Source organism: Salmo salar, chromosome ssa04 (genome assembly GCF_905237065.1).
Source record: "Salmo salar chromosome ssa04, Ssal_v3.1, whole genome shotgun sequence".
Taxonomy (NCBI): domain Eukaryota; kingdom Metazoa; phylum Chordata; class Actinopteri; order Salmoniformes; family Salmonidae; genus Salmo; species Salmo salar.
The window spans coordinates 37438980-37465338 of record NC_059445.1 but is presented as its reverse complement, the minus strand read 5'-3'; the positions used below and the strand labels follow the sequence as shown (position 1 = coordinate 37465338).

The 26359-nt window shown below is 43.8% G+C and overlaps 1 protein-coding gene across 4 annotated transcripts in view; it reads right to left on the bottom strand.

Moving 5' to 3' along the window:
• LOC106602927 (bifunctional heparan sulfate N-deacetylase/N-sulfotransferase 1) overlaps positions 1-26359 on the bottom strand; it is a 112549-nt gene that overhangs the window by 21868 nt on the left and 64322 nt on the right. For all 4 annotated transcript variants that reach the window (XM_014195941.2, XM_045716880.1, XM_014195943.2 and 1 more), the window contains 2 exons: positions 19642-20613; positions 15530-16015 (listed from right to left, as the gene is read on the bottom strand). In XM_014195941.2, coding sequence (XP_014051416.1) covers positions 15530-16015; positions 19642-20196 — 1041 coding nt within the window. In that variant the 5' untranslated portion in view covers positions 20197-20613. The remainder of the gene's footprint in view (positions 1-15529; positions 16016-19641; positions 20614-26359) is intronic.

Below are 26359 nucleotides of genomic sequence, written 5' to 3'. Positions count from 1 at the left end.
CCCAGAAATGTCTGGGAACTTGCAGGTGCCTTGGTGGAAGAGTGGGGTAACATCTCACTGCAAGAACTGGCAAATCTGGTGCAGTCCACAAGGAGGAGATGCACTACAGTACTTAATGCAGCTGGCAGCCACACCAAATACTGACTTTTTGTTCAGGGACACATTATTCAATTTCTGTTAGTCAAATGTCTGTGGAACTTGTTCAGTTTAAGTCTCAGTTGTTTAATCTTTTTATGTTCATACAAATATTTACACGTTAAATTTGCTGAAAATAAACACAGTTGACAGTGAGAGGACGTTTCTTTTTTTGCTGTGTTCACACACACACATGATCAAAGTATTCAGACCTCTTGACTTTATCCACATTTTGTTACGTTACAGCCTTATTCCAAAATGGTTTAAATATGTTTTTTCCTCATCAATCTACACACAATACCCCATCATGACAAAAACAGGTTTTTCAAATTTTTTGCAGGGAGGTGACCAAGAACCCAATGGTGACTGACAGAGCTCCAGAGTTCCGCTGTGGAGATGGGAGAACATTTCAGAAGGACACCCATCTCTGCAGCACTCCATCAATCAGGCCTTGATGGTAGAGTGGCTAGATGGAAGCCACTCCTCAGTAAAAAGCACATGACAGCCGACTTGGAGATTGCCAAATGGCACCTGAAGGACTCAGACCATGAGACAATATTCTCTGGTTTGATGAAACCAAGATTGAACTCCTTAGCCTGATTGCCAAGCGTCACATCTGGAGGAAACATGGCACCATCCCGTCGGTGAAGCATGGTGATGGCAGAATCACACTGTGGGGATCTTTCTCAGAGGCAGGGACTGGGAGACTAGTCAGGATCGAGGGAAATATGAACAGAGCAAAGTACAGAGAGATCCTTGATGAAAACCTGCTTCAGAGCACTCAGGACCTCAGACTGGGGCGAAGGTTCACCTTCCAACAGGACAACGACTCTAAGCACACAGCCAAGACAACGCAGGAGTGGCTTTGGGACAAGTCTCTGAATGTCCTTGAGTGGACCAGCCAGAGCCCGGACTCGAACCCGATCGAACATCTCTGGAGAGACCTGAAAGTAGCTGTGCAGCGACGCTCCCCATCCAACCTGACAGAGCTTGAGAGGATCTGCAGAGAATGGGAGAAACTCCCCAAATACAGGTGTGCCAAGTAGCGTCATACCTAAGAAGACGAGGCCATAATCACTGCCAAAGGTGCTTCAAAAAGGACTGAGTAAAGGGTCTGAACACTAATGTAAATGTGTCATTTCTGTTTTTGTTTTGTCATTATGGGGTATTGTGTGTGGATTGATGAGGGAAATGACAATTTAATCAATTTTAGAATAAGGCTGTAACGTAAAAAAATAAAAAAACTTTCCGAATGCACTGTACGTCAACAATTTTGTATGTTTTTTTTGGAGTGAGAGAGAGGGGGTCGAAACAATTTCCAAATGCACTGTGCGTTAACTATTTTGGATGTTTACTGGACAGAGATATTGGGGTGAAAGGTCAGAGAGATCTGAAAGAACCTTTGCGCTACACCTTCCTTGTGACTTAGATCGCTAGACCACCCCAGGCCACCACATATGCATTCTTTATCTGTTACTCCAAAAAGGCACTGTAGTTAGCGGTAGTGTTTCAGTCCACACATTTTCCCCCGGCACAGACAGACAAATGCACTCTCCCTCTCTCTCTGAAAAACACACACTGATGTGAGTTGTTTATTGTGCCTCCAGTAACTTAGCATCTGTCTCATCATCCCTCTACACTTCATTACCCTGTCCACATTCACTTTGCATCTGGGTCTATTTTTTTTATTTTTAGGTTTAGCCCCTCTCTGCCACAGCTCAATCAAAGCCTGATTCATATTTAACACTGTGGTGGCAGACAAGACAACACTGCTTTGATTGTGTTTGTTTCATTCCCTCATTCCCCCCTTCACAGAAGAACAGTCCATTGCACCGGAATGGGCCTCTCAGAAGAAGAATACGAGAGGAGAGATAAACAACACAAACGATGCAAAGCTGCGTCTGTATCAAATATTCATGCTGTAGGGCCAGTCTGCGGACGCCCCTTGAACAGTGACTCATCACAAAGCAAAGCCAAAGATAGTGGTTGAGCTGAGCTTCACACCCAGCTGCTGTGGCAGGGAGGGGGTGTTAAAAGGCCTGGACGGCTAGAAAGGCTGGATGGACAAAGGATGTCCTCTGGGTTGGAGGGAGAGAGAAAAAGATGTGGACAAACACTGGAGGGCAGTTCCTGACCTTTAGTTTGAAATATGTGTTTGACTGAGGAGGAGGTTGTATGGGATTCCAGTCTCACGGAGTCTTATTCTACTTTGAAAAGAGACATTGGATGGCAATACAATAAAATATATTCTGTTCCACTCAGTTGCATTCTGATCCTTCTCTGGCTGTGGAGGGGATATACAGTGACAGCGTGAGGGAGAGACAACCATGGCAGTCAGGCCAGCTGTGTCCCCCTGTCCTGTGTCCTCAAGACGGCCCCCCCCTGGGGACAGACATGTTGGTGGCTGCCCCTGTGCCCCTCGGTCACTGCCACATCTGCACAACTCTGGCATGGGCTCTCTCACACATGGTAAAGTCACCTGGCTGTCTCACTGTCTGTGTCCCTCCTTCAAGGTCAGCTCTGCCTCTGGCACCGACACCTGAATGACTCACTGCTTATTATAGTTGTGTTTTTTCTTTTTTACATTTATTTTAATTGGAAATTCAGTTTAGCTTCAGTTGGTTCTCAGACCCGTTTTGCTCGTTTTCATTTAGTTTCAGTTTTATAAAAACCATTTATGTTTTTATATGATTTAGTTTCAGTTTCAGGGTTCGGGACAGAAAGGACGCGTGGGAGGCTAGGAGCCATTTGGGTTGTATAGTTTGTGTTTTTTGGGATGTCACGTCTTGCCACTATGGGGCGGTAATACATAAGGTGATGGGTCAGGAAATAGGTTAGGTTTAAATGATAAAGTCAATATCAACGTGACTTGAAATTAAAAGGAATAGTGCCTAGACTGGTGGAAGGGATATGGTAGAATGGAACTCTTGCCTACGTTTACACCAATCCAATGCTTTAACTTTAGTAGTACATGTCAGAAGAATCAATAACTGTTACCTTTATCTGACAAAGTTCTCAAAGTAATCCTCTACGGGGCTTTGCTGTTATCGACCCACCACTGGAGGTTCACGGTTTGCCATTGCTTAAACTCTGTGCTCGCCCTTTGGCTAGGTCATCTACCTAGCGGATTTCTTCCCTTTTAGCTAGCTTGTGATGCACAAGCAAGGTCCATTTCAAACCTCACCATTTCCTGGCAGCATTTACCAGCCAGATTCAGTGGCTTGAAACACCTCCAAAAGCATGAAAACACCATGAATGTTTTGCACACAGTTTAGGAAAAAAATTTTTTTTATTAAACTGACATAACTCATGATGTTTTTTATTTTTGTTTGTTTGAGTCAAAGATAGCTTTTAGTTTGTTAACTATTTTATTTCAGTTTACTAAATCGTTTTTTTTTTATGACTAGTTTTAGTTTACTATAATAACCTTGCCACTATCACACAGTAAATCTCTCTGGGAATATGTATGCCAGCAATAGAATAGGGCAGATTGATATGCAACAGATTAGTGATTAGCAGATGTGTGGACTCGAGTCACATGACTTAGACTTTAGTCTGACTCGAGACACACATTTGATTACTTGAAACTTGAGATGATAGGAAAAAAATAAATCTTCAATCTGACCAGGTTTAATAACGTTTTGTAACTAATTTTGTGGCCCAGAGTCTCCGTGGATTAGGGTAATGTAGGGTAACAAGCTCCCCCCACCTGAGAACAATGTCCAATTGCTGGCATAGTTTGGTATGTGGATGACGGTCAGGCTTAGGCCAACAAAAAATGAAGGGAAATAAGTGGCCACAGTTTACACTTAATTCAAATGTTTTTAGAAAATGGCCATTTCCCCCAGCTACCGGGGTAATTGCGTCTTGAATGTTGACCAATGACCAGTCATTAGCATGCAAAGGCGGGCACACATTAGTGACCAGAAAGCGCTTGTTTAATTTTCACAGTTTTTTCCTGGCAAAAGCAGAGTAGCCTATGCTACCTACAATAATATTATCCATATAAAGTACCATTTAGCAATCTGCTACGGACGCATCTTTGCCACAACAACAGGCAACCTGGTGATTTCATTGATCATTTTCATATTTCAGATTGGCCTAGTTTTGGTGGGTTATAACTCTATACCTCAGTGGTGGTACTGGCTATATGTCTAAAGATGGCTGTAACGTCGCACTACCTTCAATACTTATGGGATGAAGACGTAACTAGGGCTGTTACAGTGCCCGTATTACTGCCACACTGGCAGTCACTATTCATGACCGCAGTTAAAATTCCACGTGACCGTTTAGTCACGGTGACTAGGCTTCTCCAATTTCTGATGCCGCTGATGGTCAACATCCTGCGGATGGTCTATATTTCTCAAATTTCCTAATATTAAGCACATTGCTTATCTTTACAACAGCAGTATAGCCTACCTGGCTGGCATGAAAATAAACCACGAGAAAAGTGTCCTCCATTTGCTATTTAAGTGCATAGATGACATGTATTTTTCCCTTGCCCATGTTCCAAGACAGGTGCATGATACTGGTCCATTTTAAATCAAAACTAATTTCTAAAATATATTATGTAGTATATGTAAAGACAAGATTACATTAAGAATAGTCTGATGGGTGACAATATTAGCCTTTCACTAGTGAATGATGCCCAGCTTGTGTGCAGTAAGGCAAGAAACAGCGCAGGCCTTTTGCGTCTTTTTCAAAAATTGTAGTCACACACCTCATGTAGCCGAGCCCATAGGCCTATGTTTTGATAAGGTTTGTATCACAACTAAAGTGGCCAAATAACTTCTTAAAATTAAGCACATTAATCCACTTTACAACCAATGTAGAGCTTAACTGGCATACATAGGCGGCGCATGAGTTTTAAGTTTGAGGTCACGTTTGAGGTCACTTTTAGAATGGTGTTTTCCCACTACTGGATTGCATTTTGGAACATTCACTCTAATAGCCTAGTGCTGTGTGTGCATTTCTGCACTTATTATGTGAAGAAATAGCCTAATAGTTTATCAACATTTTAAGCTTAATGTTCTGATTTGTTGCATCAGCCCCATTGTTTTTTTTTTTAAATGTGACGTGAGTGGTTGTATTCATTTGGGATCTATCGCATCCCACAACTGTCCCAGACTATGTTTGGAATATTTCTTCCTCGCAATAGAATAGGTCAAGTTTTGTACTACGGGGGATAGTAGATTGACATAGGCTAGTGCTTTTGCTGTTCGTTAGGCCTACTCATCTTGTTCTAATATCTTCAATTAATTCAATAAGGACGAGCGCAGTTGCGTTCCCGATGTGTCTGTCTTCACTTGTAGCCTACGTCGGAACTGAGATGCCTGTGAGAAGGACCCGATCACGTGACGTGCATTGGCTAATAATAATTGCAATATCTGAGAGAGCCATGTGAGTGAAAGGTTTTTTGAGGCACGGCGATTGGCAGCCAGGAGAATGGAATTTTAATTATTATATTCAGACCAAGAGCACAACAGCCGCAAAAGGCATGGATGTTTTTAGCGGGCATTACGGCTACACAAGGGGGATGCCACCGGGAAATATGAGGCATAATCAAGAGCTTGTCAAATTGTGAACGAGAGACTGATGAACTGTGTGCAGCCTGTGCAAGAAACAAAGCAGAGCTCATGCCTTTTAGGTAACTTTTTTTGAATTATCATTGTAGACGCATCATGCAGCCTTAGAATGAATAAAAACAAATCTACACATATAGCCCAACGTTTGTATCACAACTAAAGTTGCATAAATAACTCAAAATAAAGCATATAGGAGGACCCGTTTCTTCGTTAACCGCTGAACACAATAGCCGCGTGCGCGCACTTCCTCAGAAATCGTTCAGAGAAAATATCCTTTCCATTTTATTCCGCTATGTTCAATTGTATTCTTCAAACTACAAAACAATATAAAATAATGCCACAGAATTCGAAGCAAATCTTGTCTGCTAAATTAGCTAGTGTAGCCAACAGCCATATGGCATAGCCAGATCAGGACCTAACATAAGGACACTCATAGTAAGGTATTATGTTCTTCTGAAATAGACTACATTTTCTTCATATCATGTTTCTTTGGACCTGTCTAAAATAAATAACGGATTTACTGTGATGGTGTAGGCTATATTAATTGGATTTACTAGACTTTTTCAAATGTAGATGTTCCAAAAGTCTTCATCAGGCTTGAAGGCTATGCATGGAAGAAAGGAGATGCTAAAGCTGTTTATGTTAATTATTGGTCAATTACCGTGAGACCGGCAGTTATTTGCTTGACAATCACCGGTTGATTAAATTTCCTGACAGCCACAGCCCTAGATAACATAATCTGGCTAAATAATAATGATATTTCTACAGAAGAAAAAGGTCTACAGACAGATCATGCTCTCCATCCGATCCCGCAACTTCCGCTGCATACAGGTAGGCCGTATGATCCTGCTTGCTCTGGACTCCAGATAAGTGAGAATGTGACATGATTTCCCAAGTTGATATTGACTGCTAACATGAATGACTTTCAACAAAAAAATGCAGGTGTAAAAACAATCTATTTCTGTATCTTCCATTTTGAAAATGCATGACCATTTATGGCTATAATGACAGGTTACAGTGCATTTGGAAAGTATTCAGACCCCTTGACGTTACAGCCTTATCCCAAAATTGATTAAATCTTTCTTTCCCCTCATCAATCTACACACAATACCCCATAATGACAAAGTGAAAACAGGTTTTAGACATTTTTACAAATGTATTACAATTAAAAAAATGTAAATATCACATTTACATAAGTATTCAGACCCTTTACTCAGTACTTTGTTGAAGCACCTTTTGGCAGCGATTACAGCCTCGAGTCTTCTTGGGTATGACGTCACGCCGCAACCTGAACGCCCATCTGCGGCCCGCTAATTGTTAGCCGTCTTATCGGCTGCTATCTGAATAGGTCTATCGGACAATTTTCTTGGGCCACTATAACTATTTTGCCAATTGGATTGGTCCCCTCTACCACACGGAACCCCACTAATCTACCGACGGAAACGCACAAGGTGGCTAAAAACAGACCTCCCTCCATCTTCTGCCAGCTTGCAACCTATGGCCCGGCTAGCTGTCTGAATCTCACTGGACCCTTATGATCACTCGGCTAAGCATGCCTCTCCTTAATGTCAATATGCCTTGTCCATTGCTGTTCTGGTTAGTGTTTATTGGCTTATTTCACTGTAGAGCCTCTAGCCCTGCTCATTATACCTTATCCAACCTTTCAGTTCCACCACCCAGTGACATCACCTGGTTTCAATGATGTTTCTAGAGACAATATCTCTCTCATCATCACTCAATGCCTAGGTTTACCGCCACTGTATTCACATCCTACCATACCTTTGTCTGTACATTATACCTTGAAGCTATTTTATCGCCCCCAGAAACCTGCTCCTTTTACTCTCTATTCTGGACGTCATAGACAACCAATTCTCATAGCTTTTAGCCGTACCCTTAACCTATTCCTCCTCTGTTCCTCTGGTGATGTAGAGGTGAATCCAGGCCCTGCAGTGCCTAGCTCCACTCCTATTCCCCAGGCGCTCTCTTTTGATGACTTCTGTAACCGTAATAGCCTTGGTTTCATGCATGTTAACATTAGAAGCCTCCTCCCTAAGTTTGTTTTATTCACTGCTTTAGCACACTCTGCCAACCTGGATGTCCTAGCCGTGTCTGAATCCTGGCTTAGGAAGACCACCAAAAACTCTGAAATCTACATCCCTAACTACAACATTTTCAGACAAGATAGAACGGCCAAAGGGGGCGGTGTTGCAATCTACTGCAGAGATAGCCTGCAGAGTTCTGTCCTACTATCCAGGTCTGTACCCAAACAATTTGAACTTCTACTTTTAAAAATCCACCTTTCTAAAAACAAGTCTCTCACCGTTGCCGCCTACTATAGACCACCCTCTGCCCCCAGCTGTGCTCTGGACACCATATGTGAACTGATTGCCCCCCCCATCTATCTTCAGAGCTCGTGCTGCTAGGTGACCTGAACTGGGACATGCTTAACACCCCAGCCATCTTACAATCTAAGCTTGATGCCCTCAATCTCACACAAATGATCAATGAACCTACCAGGTACCACCCAAAAGCCGTAAACACGGGCACCCTCATAGATATCATCCTAACCAACTTGCCCTCTAAATAGACCTCTGCTGTTTTCAACAAAGATCTCACCGATCAGTGCCTCATTGCCTGCATCCGTAATGGGTCAGCGGTCAAACGACCTCCACTCATCACTGTCAAACGCTCCCTGAAATACTTCAGCGAGCAAGCCTTTCTAATCGACCTGGCCCGGGTATCCTGGAAGGATATTGACCTCATCCCGTCAGTAGAGGATGCCTGGTTATTTTTAATTTTTTTTAAAATACCTTCCTCACCATCTTAAATATGCATGCCCCATTCAAGAAATTTAGAACCAGGAACACATATAGCCCTTGGTTCTCTCCAGACCTGACTGCCCTTAACCAACACAAAAACATCCTGTGGCATTCTGCATTAGCATCAAACAGCCCCCGTGATATGCAACTTTTCAGGGAAGTTAGAAACTAATATACACAGGCAGTTAGAAAAGCCAAGGCTAGCTTTTTCAAGCAGAAATTTGCTTCCTGCAACACAAACTCAAAAAAGTTCTGGGACACTGTAAAGTCAATGGAGAATAAGAACACCTCCTCCCAACTGCCCACTGCACTGAGGATAGGAAACTGTCACCACCGATAAATCCACTATAATTGAGAATTTCAATAAGCATTTTTCTACGGCTGGCCATGCTTTCCACCAGGCTACCCCTACCGCGGTCAACAGCACTGCACCACCCCACAGCTACTCGCCCAAGCCTTCCCCATTTCTCCTTCTCCCAAATCCAGTCAGCTGATGTTCTGAAAGAGCTGCAAAATCTGGACCCCTACAAATCAGCCGGGCTAGACAATCTGGACCCTTTCTTTCTAAAATGATCTGCCGAAATGGTTGCAACCCCTATTACTAGCCTGTTCAACCTCTCGTGTCGTCTGAGATTGCCAAAGATTGGACAGCAGCTGCGGTCATGCCCCTCTTCAAAGGGGGGGGGACACTCTAGACCCAAACTGCTACAGACCTATATCTATCCTACCCTGTCTTTCTAAGGTCTTCGAAAGCCAAGTTAACAAACAGATTACCGACCATTTCAAATCCCACCGCACCTTCTCCGCTATGCAATCTGGTTTCATAGCTGGTCATGGGTGCACCTCAGCCACACTCAAGGTCCTAAACAATATCGCAACCGCCATCGATAAGAAACAATACTGTGCTGCCGTATTCATTGACCTGGCCAAGGCTTTCGACTCTGTCAATCACCACATCCTCATCGGCAGACTCAATAGCCTTGGTTTCTCAAATGACTGCCTCGCTTGGTTCACCAACTACTTCTCTGATAGAGTTCAATGTGTCAAATCGGATGGCCTGTTGTCTGGGCTTCTGGCAGTCTCTATGGGGGTGCCACAGGGTTCAATTCTTGGGCCAACTCTTTTCTCTGTATACATCAATGATGTCGCTCTTGCTGCTGGTGAGTCTCTGATCCACCTCTACGCAGACGATACCATTCTGTACATTTCTGGCCCTTCTTTGGACACTGTTAACAACCCTCCAGACGAGCTTCAATGCCATACAACTTCCCTTCCGTGGCCTCCAACTGCTCTTAAATACTAGTAAAACTAAATGCATGCTCTTCAACCGATCGTTGCCCGCACCGGCTCGCCCGTCCAGCATCACTACTCTGGACGGTTCTGACTTAGAATATGTGGACAACTACAAATACCTAGGTGTCTGGTTAGCCTGTAAACTCTCCTTCCAGACTCACATCAAACATCTCCAATCCAAAGTTGAATCTAGAATTGGCTTCCCATTTCACAACAAAGCATCCTTCACTCATGCTGCCAAACATACCCTCGTAAAACTGACCATCCTACCGATCCTCGACTTCGGCGATGTCATTTACAAAATAGCCTCCAATACCCTACTCAATAAACTGGATGCAGTCTATCACAGTGCCATCCGTTTTGTCACCAAAGCCCCATATACTACCCACCACTGCGACCTGTACGCTCTCGTTGGCTGGCCCTCGCTTCATTCTCGTTGCCAAACCCACTGGCTCCAAGTCATCTACAAGACCCTGCTAGGTAAAGTCCCCCCTTATCTCAGCTCACTGGTCACCATAGCAGCACCCACCTGTAGCACGCGCTCCAGCAGGTATATCTCTCTGGTCACCCCCAAAGCCAATTCCTCCTTTGGCCGTCTCTCCTTCCAGTTCTCTGCTGCCAATGACTAGAACGAACTACAAAAATCTCTGAAACTGGAAACACTTATCTCCCTCACTAGCTTTAAGCACCAGCTGTCAGAGCAGCTCACAGATCACTGCACATAGCCCATCGATAATTTAGCCTTAACAACTACCTCTCTCCCTACTGTATTTATTTATTTAGCTCCTTTGCACCCCATTATTTCTACTTTTCACTTTCTTCCACTACAAATCTACCATTCCAGTGTTTTACTTGCTATATTGTATTTACTTTGCCACCATAGCCTTTGCCTTTACCTCCCTTATCTCACCTCATTTGCTCACATTGTATATAGACTTATTTTTCTACTGTATTATTGACTGTATGTTTGTTTTACTCCATGTGTAACTCTTGTTGTATGTGTCATACTGCTTTGCTTTATCTTGGCCAGGTCGCAATTGTAAATGAGAACTTGTTCTCAACTTGCCTACCTGGTTAAATAAAGGTGAAATAAAAACTAAAAAATATCAAAAAATAAAAATGATGCTTCAAGCTTGGCACACCCGTTTTTGGGAAGTTTCTCCCATTCTTCTCTGCAGATCCTCTCAAGCTCTGTCAGGTTGGATGGGGAGTGTTGCCGCACAGCTACTTTCAGGTCTCTCCAGAGATGTTCGATCGACTTCAAGACCGGGCTCTGGCTGGTCCACTCAAGAACATTCAGAGACTTGTCCCGAAGCCACTCCTGCGTTGTCTTGGCTGTGTGCTTAGAGTCGTTGTCCTGTTGGAAGGTGAACCTTTTCCCCAGTCTGAGGATATGAGCGCTCTGGAGCAGGTTTTCATCAAGGATCGCTCCGTTTATCTTTGCCTCAATCCTGACTAGTCTCCCAGTCCCTGCCGCTGAAAGACATCTCCACAGCATGATGCTGCCACCACCATGCTTCACCGTAGGGATGGTGCCAGGTTTCCTCCAGATGTGACGCTTCGCATTCTGAGAGTCCTTTAGGTGCCTTTTGACAAACTCAAAGCGGGCGGTCATGTGCCTTTTACTGCGGAGTGGCTTCCATCTTGTCACTCTACCATAAAGGCCTGATTGGTAGAGTGCTGCAGAGATGGTTGGCCTTCTGGAAGGTTCTACCATTTCCACAGAGGAACTCTATAACTCTTTCAGAGTGACCATCAGGTTCTTGGTCACCTCCCTGACCAAGGACCTTCTCTCCCGATCTCTCAGTTTGGCCAGGCGGCCAGCTCTTGGAAGAGTCTTGGGGGTTCCAAACTTCTTCCATTTAATAATGGAGGCCACAGTGTTCTTGGGGACCTTCCCCAGTTCTGTGCCTTGACACAATCCTGTCTCGGAGCTCTACAGACAATTCGTTTGACCTCACGGCTTGGTTTTTGCTCTTGACAACTGTGGGACCTTGTATAGACAGGTGTGTGCCTTTCCAAATCATGTCCAATCAACTGAATCTACCACAAGTGAACTCCAATCAAGTTGTAGAAACATCTCAAGGATGATCAATGGAAACAGGGTGCACCTAAGCTCAATTTCAAGTCTCATAGCAAAGGGTCTGAATACTTGTGTAAATGAGGTATTTCTGATTTATTTATTTTGAAATAATTTTAGAATAAGGCTGTAACTTAAAATGTGGCGGTCTGGAGGGGTCTGAATACTTTCCGAAGGCACTGTACATTTGCGCAGCGGTTGTACGCGTGTGTTCGCCCTGTGCCCGATTGCATGTGCACGCACATGGGTCGCAAGCTTTGAACCACGACTTTTTGGGGGTCGAGGGTCAAAAAGTTTGAAAACCACTGAGCTTTCGAAGAAATTGCTGATTTACTGTACAGGTATAAGATCTGGTGCAGCGCAAAACACAAATTGTAGGGCGAGAGGATTGCCATAAATGAATATGCAGCTCCAAAACTTTTAGGTTGATCAAGAAACTCAACAATTTACTGACCAGCAATGGGGCTTCAAGCAACAATTATTAGCATAGACCTACTGGTCTTTGCATGTCAAAATTGCTTGAAATTTATAATTTACATATGAAGCTTGCATTTGCAATTTGAATGTATTATTACATAATAAAAATGTGTTGCAGACAAAATAATGAAAAGGGTCGTCTGGTAGCCTCAAACAGAAAGATTTGTCATGGCCGGTACAGTTTATTTTTTACTTGACTTATAACTCGACATGCTCGAACCTTGTGACTTGAGCCGGCAGGTAGCCTAGTGGTTAGAGCGTTGGACTAGCAACTAATAAAGGTTGCAAGATCGAAATCCCCGAGCTGACAAGGTAAAAATCTGTCGTTCTGCCCCTGAACAAGGCAGTTGACATGTGGGACGCTAGCTTCCCACCGGCAGGACACACTGCCAACAGCCAGTGAAATAGCAGGGCGGCAAATTCAAAACAAAAATCTCATAATTCAAATTTCTCAAACATTATATCCCATTTTAAAGGTAATCTTCTCGTTAATCCAACCACATTGTCCGATTTCAAAAAGGCTTTACGGCGAAAGCATAACATTAGATTATGTTAGGACAGCGCCTAAACAAGAAAAACCCACACAGCAATTTTCCAAGCAAGGAGAGGCGTCACAAAAACCAGAAATACAGCTAAAATTAATCACTAACCTTTGATGATCTTCATCAGATGACACTCCCAGGACTCAATGTTACACAATACATGTATGTTTTGTTCAATAATGTTCATATTTATATCCATAAACCCCATTTTACATTGGCCCGTGCTGTTCAGAAATGTTTTGCCTCCCAAAACTTCCGGTGAATGAGCACATCAATTTACAAAAATACTCATCATAAACGTTGATAAAATTTACAACAGTTATTGAAAGAATTATAGATACACTACTCCTTAACTACTCCTACTCCTTAATGCAACCGCTAATCCAAAGGCATAATGTGCGAGCGCAAAACCTGAGACGAAAAGTCAAATAGTTCCATTACTGTTCGTAGAAACATGTCAAACGATGTTTGCAATCAATCCTTAGGGTCTTAACCTGTTGAGGAACCCCTAGCCAACAGCCAATGGCATCGCACGGCGCGAAATACAAAACCAACTAAAATACCACAATTTTCTCAAACAATCAACTATTTTACACCATTTTAAAGATAAGACTCTCGTTAATCTAACCACATTGTCCGATTTTAAAAAGGCTTTACAGTGAAAGCAAAACATTAGATTATGTTAGGAGAGTACATAGACACAAATAATCACACAGCCATTTTCCAAGGAAGCATATATGTCACAAACCCAAACCACAGCTAAATGCAGCACTAACCTTTGATGATCTTCATCAGATGACACTCCTAGGACATTATGTTATACAATACATGCATGTTTTGTTCGATGAAGTTCATATTCATATCAAAAACCAGCTTTTTACATTAGCATGTGATGTTCAGAACTAGCATACCCACCGAAAACTTCCGGTGAATTTACTAAATTACTCATGATAAACGTTGACAAAATAAATAAATAATTTTAAGAATTATAGATACAGAACTCCTTTATGCAATCGCTATGTCTGATTTTAAAATAGCTTTTCGGCGAAAGCACATTTTGCAATATTCTTAGTACATAGCTCGGCCATCACGGCTAGTTAATTTGACATCCGCCAACTTCGGGGTCACCTAAACTCAGAATTACTATTAGAAAAATTGGATTACCTTTGCTGTTCTTCGTCAGAATGCACTCCCAGGACTTCTACTTCAGCAACAAATGTTGTTTTGGTTCCAAATAATCCATAGTTATATCCAAATACCTCCATTTTGTTCGTGCGTTCAGGTCACTATCCAAAGGGTAACGCGCGAGCGCATTTCGTGACAAAAAATGTCAAAATATATACCATTACCGTACTTACAAGCATGTCAAACGCTGTTTAAAATATTTTTTTTTGCTATTTTTCTCGTAAAATAGCGATAATATTCCAACCGGGCAACGTTGTATTCATTCAAAGACAAAGAAAAACATGGCGAGTTCTCGTGATCGCGAATCTCCAGTCTCACTGTCCCCAGGCTGACCACTTACAAACTCTGCTCCTATACTTTGCCCAGAGACAGCAGACACGCCATTCCACTTTCTGGCGGCTTTAGAGAGCCAATGGAAGCCTTAGAAAGTGTCACGTTACAGCACAGATGCTGTAACGTCGATAGAGATGCAACAGAAGGACAACAAATTGTCAGACAGGGCACTTCCTGTATGGAATCTTCCCAGGTTTTGGCCTGCCATATGAGTTCTGTTATACTCAGACACCATTCAAACAGTTTTAGAAACGTCAGAGTGTTTTCTATCCAAATCGACTAATTATATGCATATTCTAGTTTCTGGGCAGGAGTAGTAACCAGATTAAATCGGGTACGTTTTTTATCCGGCCGTGAAAATACTGCCCCCTATCCCAAAGAAGTTAACATAAATCTTCGATAATATTCCAACCGGACAATAGCGTATTCATTACAGAGGAAAAAGAAGGAGCGGCGCGCCTGCGTGAGTGCGCAGTAAACAACTCACTGGTCCCAGGCTTGAGACAGCTCTAAAGACTGTTGACATCTAGTGGAAGCCTTAGGAAGTGCAAAATGACCCCACAGACACTGTAGTTTGGAAAGGCAATCAGTTGAAAAAACTACAAACGACTTCCTCGTTGGATTTTTTCTCAGGTTTTTGCCTGCCATACGAGTTCTGTTAAACTCACAGACATCATTCAAACAGTTTTAGAAACGTCAGAGTGTTTCTATCCAAATCGACTAATAATATGCATATCCTACCTTCTGGGCCCGAGTAGCAGGCAGTTTAATTTGGGCACGTCATTCATCCGAATTTCCGAATACTGCCCCGTCACTAAAAAGTTAACCCACTGTTCCTATGCCGTCTTTGAAAATAAGATTTTGTTCTTAACTGACTTGCCTAGTTAAATAAAGGTAAAATAAAAAAAAACTTAAGATTCGAACAAAAGTGACTTGGTTACACCTCTGGTGATTAGCCTACTTACTGAACTAAATGTAAATATATACACTGTAATATCACGCACAGAAACACACTGACACGAGTAAACGCACTTCAAACAAAACCCCCTTTACAAAGACCAATACACTGCGGATGCTTACCTTGACGTCAGAAACCTTCATGCGGGTGCCCTCCTTGCCCACGAAGATGTCGTCGATGTCCACCAGCAGGTACCGATCTAGAGCCAGAGACAGCCTCTTGCCCGTCAGGAAGGCTACAGCGTCCACAAACACCAGCTTGTGCAGCCAGAAGTTGAGGTTGTTGCCGAAGAGCACCCGCTGGATGCCGTCATGGAGCCCCAGGTCCTGGACCACAGAGGCATGGAGGGGGCCGCCCACCCCCACCCCGGATGGGCCCAGGTCAGGCACCCGGGTCCTGGCTAGGAGAACAGGCTCGTAGGTGGAGTGGTTGGACTGGAAGACAGTCCAGTCGTCCCCGGGTAGGGGGCCTCGCTCCACCTCCCGGGCCTTAGTGATGAGGAGCAGGGGGGACTTGGGGTTGACGCTGCAGTCTCTCAGGCCCAGGTTTGAATGGAGGAAGAGAGGGAAGCCCTTCAACTGGGCACTGAGCAGGCTGTTCTCATTGGCCTGGGAGAGAAGAGAGGGGAGAGATGGAGCCAGGTCACAGCGGGCATTTCTGTTTACAGTTAATTTTCTTCACAACTCGATGGCCTCAAAAATTCTCTTCCAATGCTGAAAACATTTACCAAAGAGTTACGGGCTCTGGCCATGTGTGGGTTGCGCAAATCACTGTGTGCATTTGTGCAGGAGCGTAAGAAAAATGCAGGTGAACCCTCTGCCCCTTATTTGTTAATTTACATTCTGAGCAGGAGCCCCATAAAGCTTGTATCGATTGGTGATAAACAGCATTTTGTAATTCGACACAATCACAGCCATAGACGGTCCGAGTCTGCCAGACTCACATCCAAACCAAACTAGCAAATCATCATTCAGTGGCTTAGCAGATGCTGCTCTATTCTCAGAGCCACTGGCAATATCTGACTTTGGAAAATATGATTTACTATCCATCTATCTCTAGCTAGTAGCCACCCTTTACACAAGAGCCCCTCAGTCAGATCCAGAGACTTGGGTGGTTATCACCTATTAGGCCTAGCTTTCAGTGCATCATGGCCAGTGGTGGAAAAAGTACCCAAATTGTCAAACTTGTGTAAAGTAGTAAAGTACGGACACCCCAAAAAAACTACTTAAGTAAAAATACTTTGAAGTACTACTTAAGTAGTTTACAACACTGGTCATGGCTACATGGCTACTAGCCCAGGGATACTACGGGGTTGATTGGCCAAACGCCCACAGCAAGAAAAGGGGGCAGTTCTTAATATAGCCTAACCCTGGGTGAATTATGAGGAGACTGACTCCAGTGCTAGTTTAGGAGGGGAGGATTTATTCCAATTACACAGCAACATGGATATAGGATTAAGCTCAAGGACTAATGGGAGGACGAGAGGGGCTTAAAGCAGCCTCTATCCCTGCCTGGGTGTAATTAAAAGTGAGGGTGCTGGTTAGCAAATGGCCCGAGCTGGCCTTTCAGATTGTGAAAACCCTGCTCTAGTGCTTGGACTTCCCCTGTCTGTCAGCGCTGGGACCAGGCTGGGCGAGGCCACTTAGTACCACAACACTGGGGCTAACAGGAGGGGGTTTACTTCAGACCCAACCAAGGGGAATTAGGCGGGCCAATTTACTGTTGCAGCCAAGCAGCTGAGTGAGTCCCACTCCCACCCCTGGTGAATTTGCTGAGCCATGTTCCAGCAGGGCCATTATCAGCTAAGCTACGGGCCTATGGTCGATGAGCCATGACAGGACCACTGCACTAGAGGAACAGCAGGGTAGCAACCAACCACAGGCAGAGACTCTGTTGATAGACCTGTGTGTGTGTGTGTGTGTGTGTGCGTGCGTGTGTACTGTATTATACTGGACGAGCTGAACACAGAGGTAGACTTCCAGGTTAGACGACACCGTCAAGGCGGAACCTGCCCGCCTTTTACACAGTCGGGAGTCATTTAAAATTAACGAGCGCACATTTCATTCAGACACTTTTATTGCAAACCACTGAATTCCCCCTCGGCTTCAGGGCGGACCGGAGAATTCTGCTGTCTCGCAGCTCACGGTCCACTTTTCTACTCATCCGACTATGTACTTACACAAACCAGTCTAGGTGTCCACTTTCTCTGACCTGACCTCCAGCAATGCCTGCCTATCCCAGACTATGAGAGGATGCTTACTGGTTAGGAGGACCTCTTCTAGTCTATATGGTGATTGTAGCCTGAAGCAGAAAGAGGGCCAGTGGTAAAGTCAGGGTGAGGAGATTTTGAGTGGAGGCATGATGATAAATCTGATTACTTTTTCAGCGTGATGAACCAGGGATCAGATTGGACACACAAAAGGTCTGACATAATCAGCACAAGTGCTCCTACCCGGCGAATCAGTATCATTTCTATAGCGCTTCTTAGGACGTATTGTTTCTTTATACAGCTGATTAAAGACACTTGAGATTGATAAGCAATGTACACCTATCTTGCCAGGCTGCAATCGGTGACTGGCTCTCACCTTAAAGAACCCTATGATCCCCCCCACTCTGTAGTCCACAGTGCTAACAAACACTAGAAAAGCCTGGCCTCGTTGGACCCCCCCCCTCCGGGCCAATGACGCCTCTTTTGAACGTCAACATTCTAGCAGTCTAATTAATAGATTTCATATATGCGATGGAAAAAATATTAATTTGGTTGTGTTTATGAAGGTCTTCAGTATCAGGAAAAAAAAATATTTCAAAGAACATAATAGCTTTTATTAGTTTATGTTACTGTAAAAACAAAACTAAAAAACTAAAACCACGGCAGTTTAAGAGTTAAATCCATCACAAAAAATCCATTACAATTTACTTAAGAAACATTATAGAAATAAGAAAAAGTACTTCAAAAGAACATATATTTTAATTGTGTTAAGCGATTAACATTTTGGTTATTTTAAAACTAATTGAATTTCATTCATTTATTGATTTTCCTGTGAGTTTCTCTAGAGATAATTCAGAGTAAGCCCAAACTGTGTGATGTTGTAGTGTCCAACAGGTCAATATTCTATATAGTTTAGTGCAGAAAACATAGTAAGCAACTACAATGACCATAATGTCATGGCACGCCTACTTGTCCAGTCTGAGGCTGAGGGAAGACACAGGAAGACGTGTGATCGAGTGGTATAGAGAGCAGTTTCTTCGTGAAGTACAGTGCCTTCAGAAAGTATTCACACCCCTTGACTTTTTCCACATTGTTGTGTTACAAAGTGGGCTTAACATGTATTTAATGGTAATTTGTTGTCAACGATCTACACAAAATAATCTGTAATGTCGAAGTGGAAGAAAAATTCGAACATTTGTAAAACATTCCTGAAAAATAAAACACTAACATATCATGATTGCGCAAGTATTCAACCCCCTGAGTCAATACATGATAGAATCACCTATGGCAGCAATTACAGCTGAGTCTTTCTGGGTAAATCTAAGAGCTTTGCACACCTGGATTGTACAATATTTGCACATTATTCTTAAAATTCTTCAAGCTCTGTCAAGTTAGTCACTGATATTTGCTATACGGTCATTTTCAAGACTTGCCATATATATAAGCATATTTAAGTTAAAATTGTAACTAGGCAACTCTGGAATATTGAATGTCTTGCTGGTAAGCAACTTCCGTGTATATTTGGTCTTGTGTTTTAGGTTATTGTACTGCTGAAAGGTGAATTTGTCTCCCAGTGTCTGTTGGAAAGCAGACTGAACTGTTGGAAGGCAGTTTTCCTCTAGGATTTTGCCTGTGCTAAACTCTATTCCATTTCTTTTTATCATAAAAAAAAACTCCCTAGTCCTTGCCGATGACAAGCATATCCATAACATGATGCAGCCACCACCATGATTGATAATATGAAGAGTGGTACCCAGTGATCTGCTGTGTTGGAATTGCGCCAAACATAACGCTTTGTATTCAGGATATAAAGTTCATTTCTTTGCCACGTTTTATTTTAGTGCCTTATTGAAAACAGGATACATGTTTTTGAATATTTTGAGTATTCTGTACAGGCTTTCAACATTTCACTCTGTCATTTAGGTTAGTATTGTGGAGTAACTGCAATGTTGTTGATCCATCCTCAGTTTTCTATCACAGCCATTAAAATTAAATCTAGAATCGGCTTCCTATTTTAGTACTAACCTTAAAGAAGCCTATGATACCCACTCCGTATTCTACGCAGTACTTGTCCAGTAGGTCTCTGTTCCAGGCGTCCAGGTTGACGTATTTCAGGATGTTCTCGTAGATGACCAGCGTGAAACGGCCTCGGTCCTTGTCTGTCAGGGTGGGCATGTCCCCCTTCCCCGGGGCGATCTCGGTCCGGTAGCGGAAACGGCCAGACTCTAGGATTGCCACAATGTCCTGGCCCAACTGGGAGTACAGACTCTCCACAAACACCAGCACCACAGGGTCGGTGCGTGACGCGTCTGAGGGCCTGGCCGTGCGTGGAGGGAGAGCTCGGGAGGAGGTGGAGGGCGTGGTGGCCCGAGGGTCATCCCAGTCAGCAGTGCCTTCCTCCGGTCCTCCTACGCCCCCCGCAGCCGGCTCCAGCTCCCGCTTGACTCCGTAGAGGAAGTAGGCGGAGACCAGGACGCTGACCATGCAGAAGAGGAAGAGGAGCAGCAGGCTGGTCTGGAGAGTGAGGGAGTGAGAGTGACGGAAGAGCCGCCGGAGGCGACCGCATGACGGCAGCAACATCACCCTGCGCAGAATCAGTCACAGAGTTCACGGTGAAAGCAATCAGAATGCAACAGTTGCTTCAGAGGTGGCAGCGATTCTTCTTCCAAAATACAATAGGCTCCTTCACATCACATTCTCTCATGTCACCATTGCAGAGGGGTGGTGGGAGCGACATGGGCAGGGGACACCATCAGGGTGGGTGGGTGGCTCGCTGGCAGAAGGGATGTGTGCCTTTCCTCCATCCACCAGCCCAGGTCCCCTGCCCTCCCCACCCCCCGACCCCCAACTGCTCACACTAAGTCTTTGGGCTCTCCGCAGCACTGACAGAGGGGCGAAGGTGGCGACGGGGTAAAGATGGTTCTCTGGGGTCACACGGGTTGTCCAGCAAGGTGCTGCTCTTCCAGCAGTTCATCCCCAAAACATTCTCCTGGAGACCTGGAGGACAAAGACAAACATAGACACAGTTTAGAATAGGACTGTTCAGTGTTCCAGTTCTCTCCTCCTTTTACTGAGCTCAACCTCCATCCCACTCTGCATTTCTTGACTGCATCTTTGAGGAATTCTTTTTAAATGTTGTTTAATGACATCCATTTTGAATAAACTAAAAGTTTCTCTTAAGATAGGCCACCCTGATCAAAATGTGTTGGAATTGTGCCTGTGTCTACCTGATTGCTCAAGGAAACAGTGTTAAACATGCTCCCAGGGACATCAACAAGCCAATATCAGATCCCCTAGTACAGTGGTTGCCAAACTTTTTATAGTCCCGTACCCCTTCAAACATTCAACCTCCAGCTGTACCCCCTCTAGCACCAGGGTCAGCGCACTCTCAAATGGTTTTTTTGCCATTATTGTAAGCCTGCCCCACACACACACGACATTTATTAAACATAAGAATGAGTGTGAGTTTGTCACAACCCAGCTGATGGGAAGTGAAAGAGAGCTCTTATAGGACAAGGACACAAATAATAAAATCAATAGTTTTGCTTTATTTAGCCCTTTTCATACAAAACTTTATTTGTTCATCAAAAATTGTGAATAACTCACCACAGGTTAATGAGAAGGGTGTGCTTGAAAGGATGCACATAACTCTGCAATGTAGGGTTGTACTGGAGAGAGACTCAGTCTTAAATCATTTCACACACAGTCTGTGCCTGTACTTAGTTTTCATGCTAGTGAGGGCCGAGAATCCACTCTCACATAGGTACGTGGTTGCAAAGGGCATCAATGTCATAACAGCGCAATTTGCCAGGGCAGGATACTCTGAGTGCAGCCCAATCCAGAAATCTGGCAGTGGCTTTTGATTAAATTCAATTTTCACTGAACCGTTTGTTGCAATTTCTTTGAGGTTCTCTTGTTCAGATATTGGTAAGTGGACTGAAGGCAGGGAATGAAAGGGATAACGAATCCAGTTGTTTGTGTCGTCCGTTTTGGGAAAGTACCTGCGTAATTGCGCACCCATCTCACTCAGGTGCTTCGCTATATCACATTTGACATTGTCCGTAAGTTTGAGTTCATTTGCACACAAAAATCATACAATGATGGAAAGACCTGTGTTGTCATCCTTGTTAATGCAGACAAAAAAAAAAGAGCTCCAACTCCTTAATCATAGCCTCAATTTTGTCCCGCACATTGAATAACGGTCCCGTGTGGCTCAGTTGGTAGAGCATGGTGTTTGCAACTCCACGGTTGTGGGTTCGATTCCCACGGGGGACCAGTACGGGATTTTTTTTTAAATGAAATGTATGCATTCACTACTAAGTCCCTCTGGATAAGAGCATCTGCTAAATGACTAAAATGTAAATGTAATAAAGTTGTGGAGAGTCCCTGTAATCGTTGAATCAGATCATTCAGGCGAGAAAAAACATCACCCAGATAGGCCAGTCATGTGAGAAACTCGTCATCGTGCAGGCAGTCAGACAAGTGAAAATGGTCAGTAAAGAAAACTTTAAGCTCGTCTCTCAATTCAAAAAAAGGTGTCAGTACTTTGCCCTTTGATAACCAGCGCACATCTGTATGTTGTAAAAGCGTTAAATGGTCACTGACCATATCAATGCGTGGTACTGCAAATACACGAGAGTTCAGGGGACTTGCTTTAACAAAGTCAACCATTTTCACTGTAGTGTCCAAAACTTCTTTCAAGCTGTCAGTTATTCCTTTTGCAGCAAAAGCCTCTCGGTGATGCTGCAGTGGACCCAAGTGGAGTCAGGAGCAACTGCTTGCACATGCGTTACCACTCCACTCGGTCTTCCTGTCACGAATTTTGCGCCATCAGTACAGATAAACACATCTTGACCACCAAAGTCTATTTGATGTCACAAAGATGGCCAGTACTTTAAAAATATCCTCTCCTGTTGTCCTAATTTCCAGAAGAGGATAGCCTCTTTAACTGGCCCCCATAAACATAACGGACATATACCAGGAGCTGTGCCAGGCCCGCCACGTCTGTTGACTCATCCAGCTGTAATATGTCACTGATGCATCGTGAAACGGTGTTTGAAGGCATCTTCTGTACAGTTTTTTGGGCCTTTTCCTCCAGCATTGTCCCAGCTATATCTGTGGCAGTCCTCCACAATAGTATGGGACTTGCCTGTCCTAGCCACTCAGTAGCTCACCATATAAGATTCTTGTAGCCCCTTCTTATTAATGGTATCTGTTGCTTTTATACGTCTTACCACTTGAAAGTCGTATTAATTCTCTCAAAAAAAACATTTTCCAAATTGGCATGATTTGTTTCTAAATGTCTGCGCAAGAGTGAAGGTTTCATCGAGTTGTGAGATAGTACTTTTGCACATAACACACTGTGGCTGAGGAAAGGCACTACTCCCAATATAAGTGAACCCCAAACCAATGTAGTTATCATATTTGGGCCTCTTCGATGGTCCAACGTCCCTGTCTGTTGTCCTGTGCAAGGGGGCTGTAGCTCTTCGGCTGCGTCAAATTCACAACTGTCCGTGTCCATGCTAGCTGGGCTAACAACAAATGTAGAATTATTGATGCTAGCATTGGATATGCTCGTGGAAGCAGAACAACCTGTGTCGTAGACAGTAGCAGTACTACCAGTTGAGCTGGTATATGTCTATGGACGCGGAACTTACTTTTTTAAAACCATTTATAAATTTTCGAGCAAACGGAATGAGCAGCAGCTACGTTTGGCTACATACGGACCATTAGTGGAATTCCCGCGAGAGCGTAACGGTTAATGTGATTGGATGTTCATTATTTGACTAGGCTACCTGTATTTGACATTGTGTTATTTCGCTCAACACTAGATGGTTTAAATTGTATTTTTGGCTGTGAAACGAGGCTACTCAGGCGCGAAAAAAAAAAAAACTCAACCACATGTATAGCCCCGTTGGAAAATACAAAATGGACCGTTTGAAAACAAACAATTTTTTTTAAAATGTGAATCACATTTTTATTTGGCGTACCCCAGACGGCTTTGTGCGTATCCCAGTTTGGGGATACCCGCCCTAGAAAGAGGCGCATTCCAACACGTACAGTAAGGTGCTGATTCTGATGGGTGCTGCCCCATCATTTTTTCATACCGTTTGACAAAGAGAAATATATAAATGGGTTTTTAAAGGGGAGCAGAAGACCCAGTCAGTGAATTAATGTGCCGATGTCACGAAATCCCGGCGTTAAGGCATTCCTCTCAGAGAATACCAAGAGGATCCAGGACAGGCCAATTCTGGATTACAGGGTAATGACAGCCACTTGAATTGATTAGCAGGGGCTTTCACAAATGATCCTTGCGCTCTTCCATTCACTTCAAAAGGAACTTATTTCATCTGTAAAGTTAAAACTAAAAACTTTAAGAAGCGAGTGTGGTACAGGTAAAGAGAGGAGGTGGAGCAGAATATGAATGACCTCTAGTCTCTAGAAGCCTGCATCATTGCCACGATGGACAGCCCCGTCCACAAAGTCTCCATCATGACTCCGGAAACCAAGCACCTATCCAGGGTCACGTCATTGTATAATAGAAGTTGCTTGCATACTGTTAATGTATTGTCATTTTGGGCAATTTCAGCTGGAAATGTTTCAACGAGCATAATCTCTTATGACATTCTGGTTTGAAATGAACCCCAAAAAAAGGTCGAGCGAGTCTGTAGTGAAGCTAACAAACACAGGTCTGCAAACAGAACTTCTATTTACCCACAAAAAAAGTCAAACACACAAAAAACGGGTACATTTCACCTGCCTGGGCATATTCTACAGGGTTGCTTGTTTAGAATGGCCGCACCTTGTTTTTTTGTCTTCCTCTACAAAGCACCAATTTTCAGAGGACAAATACACAAGCTTAAAACGAGAGCTTGTTCAAACTTTGGAAACGGCTGAGTTGGCAGGGAGACAACAAGATCCAGCGTGCCTGAGGTGGGATACAACCAGTCACCACAGATCCATTAATATATGGAAGGTGGGAGGGCGCATGGGAAAAGAGCATGGAACAAAGAATCAAAGCCTTGCAGGGGTACAGGGATAAAAATGCATGAATACCAAAGCAAAGCAAGAGCACAAAAGTACATTTATAAAGATGAAAACACAGGCAAGGCCATGGAGAGGATGGCCAGGGAGAAAGCCATTTCATCACTTCAAAAGGGTGCTGGGAGCAGAGCATGTGAAAGACGCCCGAGTCGCCCTCCCTTTGGTGAGACGCAGCTGTTCATGTTCTAGTCCGTTAGCGTGATCCAATATCCCCATCAGAAAGTTTAGAGGCGGGAAAGGGGGCTAGTTTCAGCAAGCAACAAAGCAAGAGTAAATTCCAGAAGGGGTTCTAAGGACGACGTGCAGGCATTTGAGTCCTTTACCCCACTCCCTGCCCCCTCCCCAGTCCCCACACCCAGTCTAAGCTCCGACCACAATACCTGTCACTTGGCTCCCATTGTGGCCAAGAGAGCGACGTGAAGGCCTGTCACCGTGTCATCTGGGCCAGGATTAAAAGGGACGGGGGCTCTGCTATTCATACACAAGTTATTTAATATGCACCAGGCAGCCACCGCGACAGGAGTAGCCCACCCTTTTAAATGTGTAAAGGATTATGAAAACCCCAGTATGATTCAGATGACACAATGCATTTGTCAAGTGAAACAGATGGGATACACCCCAAAACAACAAGGAGCGCAAAAGCTGCTCCGTCATAGACAGTAGGTTCTACTGTAGGACGGGGCTGCGTTACACAAGGTACAAGCGCTTATAAAGTATAACGTAGAGCTGGGCGATATGGACAAAAATCCATATCGTGATAAATTGCCTGAATTCATGCGCTAAATAGAAATATACGTTTATAATAATGTGCACCACACTTTCTTTTTAATTATCCTTTAAACTACTGGTACTGGTTTGATGGTTGTAGCCGTCCATTGTCCCATTAACAAATCACCCATATTAGCGAACTTATTTCAAACTTCACTAGCACAGGCGACATCGTAACGAACCATGCCAGCAAAATCCTGCAATTAAATAATATTTTTTTTTGTCACATGCGCCGAATACAACAGGAGTTGAAACGCTTACTTACAAGCCCTTAACCAACAATGCAGTTAAGAAAAATAAGTGTTAAGTAAAAAAAAAAGGAAAAAAAGATGGGTAAAAAAATTACAAAGAAAAGTAACAAATAATTAAAGAGCAGCAGTGAAATAACAATAGCGAGGCAATATCCAGGGGATACCAGTACACAGTCAATGTGCGGGGGCACCAGTTAATCGAGGTAATATATACATGTAGGTAGAGTCAAAGTTACTAAGCATAGATAATAAACAGAGTAGCAGCAGTGCAAAAAAAAAAAAGGGGGGGGGGGGCAATGCTAATAGTCTGGGTAGCCATATGATTAGCTGTTCGGGAGACTTGTGGCTTGGGGGGGGTAGAAGCTGTTAAGAAGCCTCAGGTACCGCTTGCCGTGCGGTAGCAGAGAAAACAGTCTATGACTAGGGTGGTTGGAGTCTGACAACTTTTAGGCCCTTCCTTTAACACCGTATAGAGGTCTTGGATGGCAGGAAGCTTGGCCCCAGTGATGTACTAGGCCGTACTACCTTCTGTAGTGCATTGCGCAGTTGCTATACCAGGCAGCGATGCAACCAGTCAGGATGCTTTCGATGGTGCAGCTGTAGAGAATTTTTTGAGGATCTGAGGACCCATGACAAATCTAGTCAAATCAAGTCTCCTGGGGGGGAAATGGGCTTTGTCG